At 34.9% G+C, this 12,759-nt stretch overlaps 1 protein-coding gene across 1 annotated transcript; it reads left to right on the top strand.

Moving 5' to 3' along the window:
- The first annotated feature begins 22 nt into the window (after positions 1 to 22).
- On the top strand, positions 23 to 10,770 carry LOC138318563 (F-actin-capping protein subunit beta isoforms 1 and 2-like). Its single transcript, XM_069261041.1, has 7 exons — positions 23 to 154; positions 3,128 to 3,217; positions 3,805 to 3,926; positions 6,165 to 6,278; positions 6,887 to 7,028; positions 7,478 to 7,660; positions 8,267 to 10,770. Exons 1-7 carry the CDS (start codon positions 152 to 154, stop codon positions 8,429 to 8,431), a joined length of 819 nt encoding a protein of 272 aa, XP_069117142.1. The 5' UTR covers positions 23 to 151; the 3' UTR covers positions 8,432 to 10,770.
- Positions 10,771 to 12,759: the final 1,989 nt, after the last annotated feature.

The raw sequence follows: 12,759 nt of genomic DNA, 5'->3' as shown, positions 1-12,759 counted from the left end.
TTTTCGGAAGGCTTTTGATGTTTTCGTATCAATACATAACCGGATGTTAGTTGTATATTTTCTGAACTCCTCGGGACCGGGTTGAAAGAAGCCATACTCTTTGATCTATCGCTTCCTGGAAGAGATTTATTGAAGAAAAAATAGTTATAAAATGGTTTGTATCGATGAAATTAATATATTGAAATGTCGATTCACGAATGTTGTTGAATTGTACGTGTGCTAGATGTACTTTGGGTCTGCAACGCATAATAACGACTCGCCAACAGGAGTGATCATTGGATGGGAGGTGTCCAAGTCGCTTGTGATGTTCAGATCGGTGTCAGAAAATCGTTGAGATAACTTACGATAAGTTTATACGCAATGTTACCCTAAGCTATTGATAAATTGATATCAGATGTTTGCCTTGTAAAAGCTCGACCATGAAGCTTTGTCCTTTGTTTCGTTGCAAAATGAAAATATGCTGACTATTAGAACATTTTTGTGTGATTTGTGTATTGCACATAAATGACTAATATTAGCAAGTTACTGTTTTATAGATTACACTTAATACACAATTCTGTATGTAGTTACATATAAGTCACACAAGAGACAATACAATTTATATGACAATTCGAGTTATTTTTAGCCCAATGTGAATATTTTTAGTCCAACATTATTTGGTTGAGATAGGAAACAATAACATTTGTACTGCCAGCCGGGCTCGAACCTGCGACCCTGGACTTACTGGTAAGCCGCTCTACAGACTAAGCTAGAAGATGACAATGATCGATCAACATGTAGCTTGCAACACAGATTCTATTTTTTGCCTGTGTATTTTGCCATATAGACATCTTCAATTTTCACCCTGAAAGATATATACCACCATGGATATATTGTTTGGTGTTAATTCTGCAACCAAAGAAGAGACAATTAGACTGTAATTCGTATTAATTCATGCATACTCAGTATGTATACCTATGTATACCCAGTACCAACTGAGTTACATGCATGGTCACTGTTCCAAGGCTATCTCCCTTTCTTAAAAATCTTTTTCCTTGATGATATAATGGGTAAATAAATTTGTATTAATATGCTATTTCTGGGATGCAACATCCAGCAGGTTTAGTCATAATTATAACCACATTACTTTATTTAAAATTAAAGCACATTTGAAATGAAATGGTGGCATATTCAATGGCTGTACACTGATGGAATATTACCACATGATAATTTATATGCCTCCCAAAATATATTTTAGGATAACTCTGCTGCTATAAACTAGATAACATAAACATATATAGCATAGTCACTGAAGATAATTTATTAATTTGCCCACTAACCAAATCATGTTTATTTAAAAAAGTGTCCTTGAGACAGTTTGGAATAACCATATATTAAAAGCATGTACCAAATTGATATGTCATATAGAGTTATTTAAAAGGTTTGATTTAAGCTTCAAAATGGTAAAATTACAATTTCATTTCAACAGCATGTTTCTCAACTTTTCATTTGCATACAAAGAGACAAAAGTGCAATTGTCTGTTTGTTTGTTTGATTAATTAACGTCCTATTAACAGCTATGGTCATGTAGGGACGGCCTCCCATGTATGCGGTGTGTCGCGTGTATGTTGTGTGATGTATGTGTTTTGGGAGACTGCAGTATATTCATGTTGAGTCTTCTTGTATAGTGGAACTCTTGCCCTTTTTATAGTGCTATATCATGATCACTGAAGCATGTCGCCGAAGACACCAAGCAACACACCCCACCCGGTCGCATTATACTAACAACGGGCGAACCAGTCGTCCTACTCCCGTTATGCTGAGTACTAAGCAGGAACAGACGCTACCACTTTTGTAGACTTTGGTGTGTCACGGCCAGGGGACAGAATCCAGAGCCTTCCTCACAGGGGCGAGCGCTCAACCAAAGGCCAAAAGTGAGGTGGTGTCAAGGGAGATGTTAGGAAGAATAAAGTAATGTAGGAAGAAAGAAAAGAAGATAAGAACCTAAATTGAGTCTCCTTTTACGATCATGCAAAAGGGGCAGCAGGTACAATTCTAACGCTCTACCTGCAGGACAAACAAACATGCAAGCATCCACTTATTTAATATCGCGATTGTAATGTAACAAATAGTCAGTGATTGTATTATAACAGTAAATAAAGGCTTAGTACATAGTGGTAATTGTAACTGATACTTGAGAAGGAAGCTTAACAAATAAGAGAGATTAGACCTCCAGTCCTGACACATCTGATCATGAACTAATTTACTGATTATTTAATTTCTTCCTAACAGTAAATAAAGGCTTAGTACATAGTGGTAATTGTAACTGATACTTCAGAAGAAAGCTTAACAAATAAGAGAGATTAGACCTCCGGTCCTGACACACCTGATCATGACCTAATTTACTGATTATTTAATTTCTTCCTTGTATGTTTAAGAATTTACCGTCAGTAGTTCTGACAATTTTTTTATTGATCAAAATAAATGGCATACATATACTAGTAGTCTATGTAAAGTAAAAAAAATCAACACTTCCTTGTAAAGGTATGTATATCAAAAAGTGAAGAAAAAAAAATAATAATAAAAATACTCAAGACTTTGTTTCAAGGCCTTTCTGCCTTCACAGACGTCTTCATACTGAATGGTTGTCTAATGTCTATATGTATATATATGTTAATAAGTTCTACATAAAAGTAAATGCCACTCACCTTGACTCGGAGACATAAGTAGACCTGTTGGTTATCATATTTAAAGAACAGGTCCAATTTCTTTTATTTTCCCCATTTTTGTCAGCCAATAATGTATTTAGCCTAAGCATATTTAGCTGATTATTATATAATTTTAAAGGGGTTTTCAAAAAATTGAAAAACATTCCAGATTAAAGTTCAATTTAAGATGTAACCCACAAAATGGCAGCAATTGTATTTACATGTAAATTGAAATATTTTTTAGGGTTTTATTAGCTTATGTTATATATTTTTGCCCACAACCTTGTTCTAAAGACATGGATACCTAGGCTGTTACCCAGTCTTGCTATCATTTTTTGTTGAATTTGGACATAGATAAATGTAGCTCACTAACTCAGTTTAACTTAATTGTAAGCTCTTTTAACTCCTATGTTGCTTAACAGAGACTTTTTGTTTTACAGACAGAACAACAGCTAGATTGCGCTTTAGATTTGATGAGGCGTCTGCCTCCTCAACAGATAGAGAAAAACCTAACAGATCTCATCGACTTGGTAAGTCCAATCCATATGGATTGTGGTTTTGAAACTTCACTCATATCTCAGAGAAATTTAGATTACATTAATTTGGTTTAGTAGAAGGTTTACACATGAAGACGACAACATTTTTGTGTTCAACAGATGCAAGCATAATTGAGTGTCCTTTTCATACCTGTGCTAGCTACTACACATTCTTTGAAATACATCGATATTCCTTAATAATGCAAATCTAGAGATCATGTCATCTATATATTTCTCATCAAAATAATGAAGTACTCAAAATGTTCATCATACTGCTTGCAAACTGAAAACATTAAGTACTGGTATTCCGAATTTGCATATTACAGAGTTATCTGCACTTGCGGGTAGGTATTGATTGTGACGTCATGTGTTTGCGATCATAACGACATACGTTTTGGAGAAAACGATGTGAATTGCGCTCACAAAATAATGACGTAACAATCGATACCTTCCCGCAAGGGACCTAACTCTGTAATATGCAAAGACAGAATAGTAGCTAGTAAGAGTTAATGCACATAACTCCTACTTATGGTAAGAAGGAAACAATGGCGCTTATAACTATAATTCTCTATTTTAACCAGGTACCAAGTCTATGTGAAGATTTACTCTCCTCTGTGGACCAACCTCTGAAGATAGCTAGGGACAAAACTGTGGGCAAAGACTACCTCTTGTGTGATTATAACAGAGATGGCGATTCTTATAGGTAAGATAATGTCACCTTGAGGTTTCAAATCCAAATTTACACTGTCATAATTAACTATGTGGGTAAGTTTATCGAATCATACTAATAGCTTTCAATATTCTGCTGTGTGATTTTAAACTCTCTTAAAGCGAATAGTTAGACAAACAAAGGCTAAATTCGGTAAAAATGGTATTAATATATCCAGTATAATTTCTTATGAAATAGAAAAATAAAAGCTTCCATCAAAATCGCTCTGTATGCGAAGAAATTAATATATATTATAGGAATCCTAATACATCTTCCCGACCGGCTATCAGTGCAGTTCACTCTTAACGCATATGTTGACATATCCACGCAGCCTCGTTTTCAAACAGTTATACAAATTTATATTTAGAACTGTGCTAAATTTACACGGGGCTTCCCCATAATTTCAATGGTCAAAACTGGACACCATAAGCAGAATTCGACCATCATTATGGTATACAAGGACTTTTGGAAGGCCAAAGAATGCATTTAGACTGGTTTCCTTTGCCCGACTATTCGCTTTAAATATCCTAGACTGGTTCTCTTCTAGGGCTGTAACGAGTATCCGAGTACTCGAGTATTCACGAATTATTGAGAAAGATCGGATACGAATATTCGTTACTCCTGATATTTGTGGATCGCGATCTTTCAAAAGCAAAAAAATAATACCTTCTTTAATGCTGTCATAGCTCAAAAATGTGAAAGAATGTACACTAAAGTCTGAATATCATCGATGTTTTTACTTTGAAGTAGACCGGAAGTACACAAGAGCTGCGTGAAGTAAAGCTAGCAACATGTTATTTTCGTACCCACACTTCGATGCAATGTTGTGAATTCTTCATAAAATAATAATAATAAAACATATTTATTGACTAGAGATGTAAAAGATTATTATCGATTTCGTTTTCATTACGGGTCTAAATATCTAAAAATACGAATATATTATATTAGGCAACTGAGTACTGTAGATGTGAACCCCATGTCAAAAACGAAAGGTAGGCTAATTATGAGTCAAAATAATAAATCACCTGATTGAAAATAAAAACTATAGGCCTAGAACCAAAGTAAATTGTAACTACTCTTATAGATTTTAAATTATTTTTTTTCTTAATTTCAATGTTTTTCTGTATTTGACCAAAGTAAAAGTAACAATGAAATGTTTTGATATGGTGATTTATGCCTTACCATGATAATTTATATACAGTGTACCTGTTCACAGATGGTTTGACTTTGATTCATGCCGTTATTGATGTGCAGTAGTATTTTTGAGATGACGTTATTTCAAAATTCAAATGATTTGATTTTTTTACAGTTACAGTGACTGAATCCTGCTGTACTTCACCTGTAACTCTTATTGCTTAATGATAAGGAATGTAAAACTGCTAAAATTGGTTTTATTATCAATTCAAACAGTTTTACTTCAATTGAATCTTTTGCTTGTATCTAACTGGTGATTCGTGGTCCGATCTGTGAATCGTCAACCCTGAATCGTGGATCGGATCAGATCGCCACATGTTAGACAATCCACAGCCCTATTCCCTTCCCTTAGTTCTGTACTTTCCGCCTGGCTGCGCTCCGTTCACTTGCGACTGGTAGAATGTAACCATTAGGAATTTCTGATTGGTAAATCTTGTATCTGGTTTTGCAGGCGTTACTTATTTAAGACATGGGAAACCCTGTTACCCACAAAGCGACGAGCCTTCATGCAAAGAATAAATGTGGTATTAGGACAATAGATAAACAAAAATAAATTAGGTTTAAAGTTTTGAAATTATTTCATGCTAACAGAGCCTAGTATGCTTATGGGAACAATGTTAATGACGTTATGTTCTCTTAACGAAAGAAACTGTCTCCATGATGACATTTCATGCGCAAAAATGATGCATACTCTGGTGCAGGAATTCCTACGTAAGATGGTTATTTGCTACCGGTCTTCAGTGAATCATACACAAGGGAGGTTACTGAGGCAGGAACCAGTCTATTTAATATAACCTTCACAGGTTAACAGAATCTACAGAATCTCAGCATTGGCTCTATACTTTTATAATTGTGTTGAACCTCTACAAGTAACAAAAGAAAAGTGGTGACTGTCCCTATGGTGATGAGTATCTAACGCATCAGGTTTCAGACTGGAGACAATTGCAAGTTCATTTTATCATACGTATTCATAGAGTTGATTCAAGGTGGGGCAGGATTCATCAGTTTATCACACCATTTGTTCTGTTGTTATTTTAGGTCACCCTGGAGCAACTCCTACGACCCTCCCCTGGAAGATGGAACCATGCCGTCAGACAAATTAAGGAAGTTAGAAATTGATGCCAACAACGCATTCGACCAATACAGAGAAATGTAGGACTTTACAGATGTTTTATTCAAAATACCATATCTTATGTTTTTCATGTAGGTTAAAATTTTCTGAACTTGAAATTAAGATTTTATTGGTTTAAATTTTTCATGACCTGTCTTTCTGGTTATATATGATTCAAACATGTCTCAACAATTCACAATTTGAAAATCAAAATTTTCAAAATTAAAAATATAATGCCCTTTAAACTGACCTGCTATACTGTAGATAACTTTTTAGATGAAATCAAATATAATGAAAATAACAGTACTTACGTTTTAAAACCCTCTCACCAAGTTTATCATGGTACATAGAAATAGTAAGAAAGCATAGTAGGTGAATCTAGTTATCGGTCACATGTGATGTTTTTCTTTGCCTTTATTGTTTTTTTGGTTACATATAAGTTGTATTGAAATGACGTTACATCTTTTATACACCTCACATAAAAAAAAAGCCGGTGTCATGACTCATCCGATCCCAGGCGTTTTATCTTCCATTTTAGGTTCTACATACATTTCATTAGGGAATTGTAGTACTAGTAAAAATTACATTTTATCTACTTGGTAGTAAAATCCTATCTTTTAATGATTGTGTGACATCTTTATTCCATCAGGTACTTTGAGGGTGGTGTATCCTCTGTTTATCTATGGGACCTCGACCATGGTTTTGCTGGTGCTATACTCATTAAAAAGGCTGGTGATGGGTCTAGAAACATCAAAGGCTGCTGGGATTCTCTCCATGTTATAGAAGTCCAGGTAGGGTTCAGAATTCTGTGTTTGCATCTTCTAGATTTATCTCCTTTGGAGGGAGATAACAATTATAATGTCATTATTTTGTGAATAAAACTTGCATCTAAACTACTAAGACGTGACAATCACAAACACATGACGTCACAATCAATACCTAATTGCAAGGGGAGATAACTTATATAGAGTATATATAGAGTTAGTTCCACATCTAGATCTGTACTCAATGGAGTTGGATTAGAGGGCAGTAAATGGTGATATGAGGAGAAATATGATTGTTTTAGGGATTGGAAATCTCATATTTACATCCAACACTTTTCACAGTCACATTTTGAAATTCATTGCCATACATGATTACTCTAAGCCCTTTAGGTATCTATCAATGTATTTTAGGAGGAATATATTAAGTTTATGTGATAAAGCAGGTTCTAAACCCAGAAATTTGATTTATGTTACAGGAGAGGTCAAGTGGTCGCAGTGCTCAGTACAAACTCACATCTACAGCCATGTTGTGGCTCCAGACCTCCAAGGAAAGCTCTGGAGTGATGAACTTGGGCGGCAGTCTTACACGTCAGATAGAGCAAGATTGTACTGTTGGTGAAAACACGCCTCACATATACAACATTGGCAGGATGGTGGAGGTACGGTGTCACTCCTTCTCTATAGCTACTTTCTGTAAATCATTTTGTCTTGCTGTGTTCTTCTTTCTGTTCATACATTAATGTATATAACTTAAAGCTGACATTGTAATATAAGAACAGGCAATTGAAAATAATAATTATAAAAAACAGCATCTTTCAAGAATCATTTTTTGACATTCCCTGTTGTATCTTAGGAAAAATCAGCCATTCTAAGTTTCCTTTATACCTGGGTCCAGGTTCATGAAAATTCCTTAACCTTAAGGAATTCCATAAATTTTCCATAGGAAAGCATTACAGAAGTCAAGGAAAAATCTTTAGTTAAGGATCCTTCCTTAAAATCTGTGATGCTTTCCTATGGAGAATTTTAAGTTAAGAGATTCCTTAAATTTAATGTATGGGCCCTGGATACCATCAGGATTGCCAACAGCTTTATAAAGCTTACTGATCAATCAGTGTAATGTTAATTAATTTCTGGTTGTTTACCCATTTTTGATGTCCTTTATATTTCCAAATCCTTAATTGTTTATGTTTACTGTAAATGAAAATACGTTTGATAAGTCTTGTGATGTTAATTCAACATACTTTGCATAAACTTTTCTTTTTCAGGAAATGGAGAACAAAATTAGGAATACGTTAAATGAGATATACTTTGGTAAGACCAGAGACATTGTGAATGGACTACGGTCTGTAGACCTGATCAACGACAAGAAACAAGATGACCTTAGAAAGGAACTTAAAGGATTTCTCCAAAACCGCATCCAGTCTCAGTGAGCTACGACCTCCAGGTCATAGGTCATTCTCAGTGATAGGGGTCATATGTCACTTCCTTATATAAAAGAAACGCAACATAAATGTGCTGGTGACAAATTCTGGTGTGTGATAGAATCATGAGGGGAGCTGGATCAGGGAAATCAGCTTGTCAGGCTCGAACAAGCATCGAAACAGCACATCATCTACAATTACTAACAGTCTATAGCCAGGGAACTAGCCAATGGGAGGTTCTGTTACAGAGGTCTAGCCAATCACTAGTTCTTTTACAGGAAACTAACCAGTAGCCATTTCTTGGCCAATTGAAAGTTCCCTTACAAGAAGCTTAACAAAAAGCTAGTTCCCATCTCGGGAGATTTCTTAATTATTGATTGCATGTATGAAAGAACAAATTTTGTGAATCGGCATGCTGTACAATATTCCAGAATAACGAAAATTATGCACATGTATTCCTCTTTATTCTGTTACAAGTTATAATTTTATTACAAATTGAATTAATTTACAGTAATTGTATAAACTGAAACAAGATATTTAATTTACTGGACGTAGCATTAATTTGCTGGCTTGTAAAAAGACTTTTTGTGTTATACTGTAGGCCACTTTGTTGAGAGTTTTAACATGTGTAATGGATTACTCTGCTTATGAAATTATGTGTATGTTTAGAACCTTTTAGACAATCATGCACCATCATATGTATATCATAGAGATCCAAATTGTCTCTCAGGTGACCTCTGAACTTTGATAATTCAGCCAGTACTTGAAAGCGTTAACACGCATAATTATGTAGTAGACAGGAATATAAGATTAAGATGCTTATGAAATTAGAGTTAATCCAGGAAATCCTGTTTACAGTTCACTGCCATCAATGTAAATATACTCTTCATGCTTACATAGCTTTGTTGCTATGGTAACAGATAACATAAATGCTATTATACTATAATACTTAGGTTACTCAGGTACCTATGCTGCTCATACTGAAGTTGCCATTGAAACCATCAGTTACCATGGAAACAGACACTTTATTTCTTAAGTTACCCTAGTAACAGTTACCATGGATACTGATACAAGTATCACTTGGTTACTATGAATCTTGTAGCAGTTCTTTTATTTCCATAAGTTTAAAACTTATCACTAAACAACCAATTACCATGGTAATTGATTCTGATGTTAATTAGTTACCATGGTAACTGTTACTGGTAATACTTAGTTGCCATGGTTACTGGTACTACTAAAATCACCTGATTACCATGGTAACTTATAGTGATTATATTTAGTGACTACTTTCTGCTGCTGGTTCTAGCATCACTTTGCTACCATGGTAACTGACACAGTTAACTACTGTATCATAGTGGTTTTAGATGGTGACTCACATCATACACTTAGCAAATGACTAAACTGACAGATTTGGCAATATATGTAGATAACACCAGAATGCAGATATAAATTCTATAGCGCCCCTCATTATCCAGTATGAACTTGTATATATATATACACTATAAGCACTGTTACTTAGTAGGATTTTTGTTGAAGTATTTATTTGTTATTATAATTTAACACTAGATTAAAAATCAAAGGCTAGGGATTCCCTTTCTAGGCCAAATCAAGAATGCTTGTGGGAGTTTGAAAGTTTTTAACACAAATTAAAATGTAGCTTTTGTTCTTCAAAATGAGTTGATACAGGATATTAGAAGCGGTTTTTAAAATTACAAAGAACTGAGATTATCATTATTTCGTTGCGAGATTTTGAGTTTTAAAAATGCAAGAAAATTCATCAATGTCATTCTTATGATAAAGGTAGTGCTATTGTTTTGTAGAAGGAATTGTCTCAATGTCAAACTCTTATTTCTCAGATGTATATCCCTGAGCAGGTGTTTGACAAAATCTTCCCTAGACACCTCTAAGATGCTATGATTAACAAAAGTAATTAGTGAGATATCAATATCAATATGATAGGGTTTTGTATACTAACATCTGTTCTGTTTTCTTTATCTAACAATATACATATCTATCAGAAATAAATTCCAAGTTCACAGTAAAGTACAGCTCATTACTATAATTTTGAGATTAATTTAAATTTAATTTGATCAACTTTTGAAAGAAATCATTGATATAACAATAGCTATCAATAGCTCTCCATGTTAACTTTTGAGGGCATATATCTGTGTATATATATAACTATTATATTATGGGCGACAGAATGTCGTCCCAGCTTTGAATTGTCTTAATCATTTTGATGCTTGGTCACTCTGTACCAAGTCTATTGCCTTTAAGGGCATACGTGATCATGATTCTTAAAGGTCAAGGTCACATTTTATTATTAAAAAATGCTGATGTAATACAAATTTTGTTGTGTTGTTTTATCTGGTAAGAAGTTATTCCATCTTTGCACATTACAGAGTTACCCCCCATGCGGGTAGGTTCATTATTAGTTTAGTATGACGCTAATAGCTTCCTTTTAACAGCCAGGGTCATTTAAGGACATGCCAGGTTTGTTGGTGGAGGAAAATTTGAGTACCCAGAGAAAAACCTTTGACCAACGGTTAGTATATGGCAAATGCCCCACATGGGATTCAAACTCGCATCTTAGATGTGGAGGGCTTTTGGAAATATGTCTGGACATCTAAACCACTTGGCCACCGACTTTGAAGTGTGTTCGAATAAATGACCTTGATAATCGCGTTTTATATTAAAGGTCAAGATTGTCATATTAGTAAAAAAAAAAAAAAAAAGATGAAAGGAAGTCCCTATCTATTGTAGACATTCAGTCTGAATGCAGTCAGAAAATATTCTCTTCCATTTATCCAGAAGTAACTGGCTCGTTTAAAAAAAATCACATCATGTAATTACTATTATTGTTATACATATATTATGTATTATGATGTCGATTTTAGCTCACCTGGTCCGAAGGGCTGGTGAGCTTATGTCGCGGCGCATCGTCCGTCCGTCAACATTTCTTTTAGACCGTTACTAGTCATTGAGTTCTGTATGGAATATGACCAAATTTGGCAAGAAATATCCTTGGGAGAAGGGGAACAGAGTTTGTATATATTTTGGCTCTGACCCCTCGGGTTCAGGAGGGGCGGCGCCCAATAGGGGAAATAGAGGTAAATCCTTTAAATCACTACTAGTCATTAATTCTTCATGGAATGTTACCAAATTTAGCCAGAAACATCCTTTGGTGAAGGGGAACAGAACTTGTATAAATTTTGGCTCTGATCCCCCGGGGGCAGGAGGGGTGGGGTGCAATAGGGGAAATAAAGATAAAGCCTTTAAATCGCTACTAGTCATAGAGTTCTGCATGGAATGTAACCGAACATAGTTTGTATCAATTTTGGCTCTGACCCCCCTGGAGCAGAAAGAATGGGTTCCAATAGGGAAATTAGAGGTAAATCAATGATCCTGTAATCAGAACATTACTTGGCATTACAATAACCAGGTGAGCGATACAGGCTCACTGGGCCTTTTGTTTCAAAATCGAGCCAGGTACCTGTGATTTATCCAATCGTGATCGAAATCAGGGTTGACTATATAACAAGAAACGTCATTAGTAGCTTTAGGCTAAGGTCATGATGTCATTTCTGGTGAAGTGGTTGTGAGCTATAAGATACACAGGGATTTGAAACAACTTATATCAATTTAAACTTTTAAATACTAGTTCTCCAGAGGGAGAATATATATAAACATTAAATAGTATAAATATCCCTTGCACAAATTTTCGGCCTCTTGGCCATCTTCAGATACATAGAAACACAAGAAAAGCTAAGTGAAATCCATCTTGAACGTTTTGATCAAATATCAAAACGTTCAAGATGGATTTCACCTAGCTTTTTCTTGTGTTTCTATGTACCTGAAGATGACCAAGAGGCCAAAAATTTGTGCAAGGGATATTTATATCAATTTAGACCCACCAGAGTGCATATAGACCATTTTTAGACGTTGTAGTATTTTATATAGAACAAATAGTAAAATTTTCCTTCTACAGTATACGTGGGTCCAAACTGTAACTGATTCTAATCTTAAATGATCTTAACCCAGCACACACTTTTCATTTAGCCGAAACAATGCAGTAGACTAGTATTTATTGTTCTAGCTGTACGTAGCTGTCTGTCTATAGAAAAATTCTTAACCTCTGGGTCAATTTCAATGAACCCAATATTTGATACCATGTAGTTTTTCTTTTGCCAACGTAAACTAGCTGGTCATCATAAATGTACACGTTTTCTTAAGAAAATCATTATCCAAACAACTGCTGAAGTACAGGGCAATTTCAACGATATTTCGAACAATGTTGATAACTACTTGTAGATGTGCATGAAGACTGATTTTCTTTT

This window comes from Argopecten irradians, chromosome 1, assembly GCF_041381155.1.
Source record: "Argopecten irradians isolate NY chromosome 1, Ai_NY, whole genome shotgun sequence".
Lineage (NCBI taxonomy): Eukaryota > Metazoa > Mollusca > Bivalvia > Pectinida > Pectinidae > Argopecten > Argopecten irradians.
This window is presented reverse-complemented; position numbering and strand designations above follow the sequence as displayed.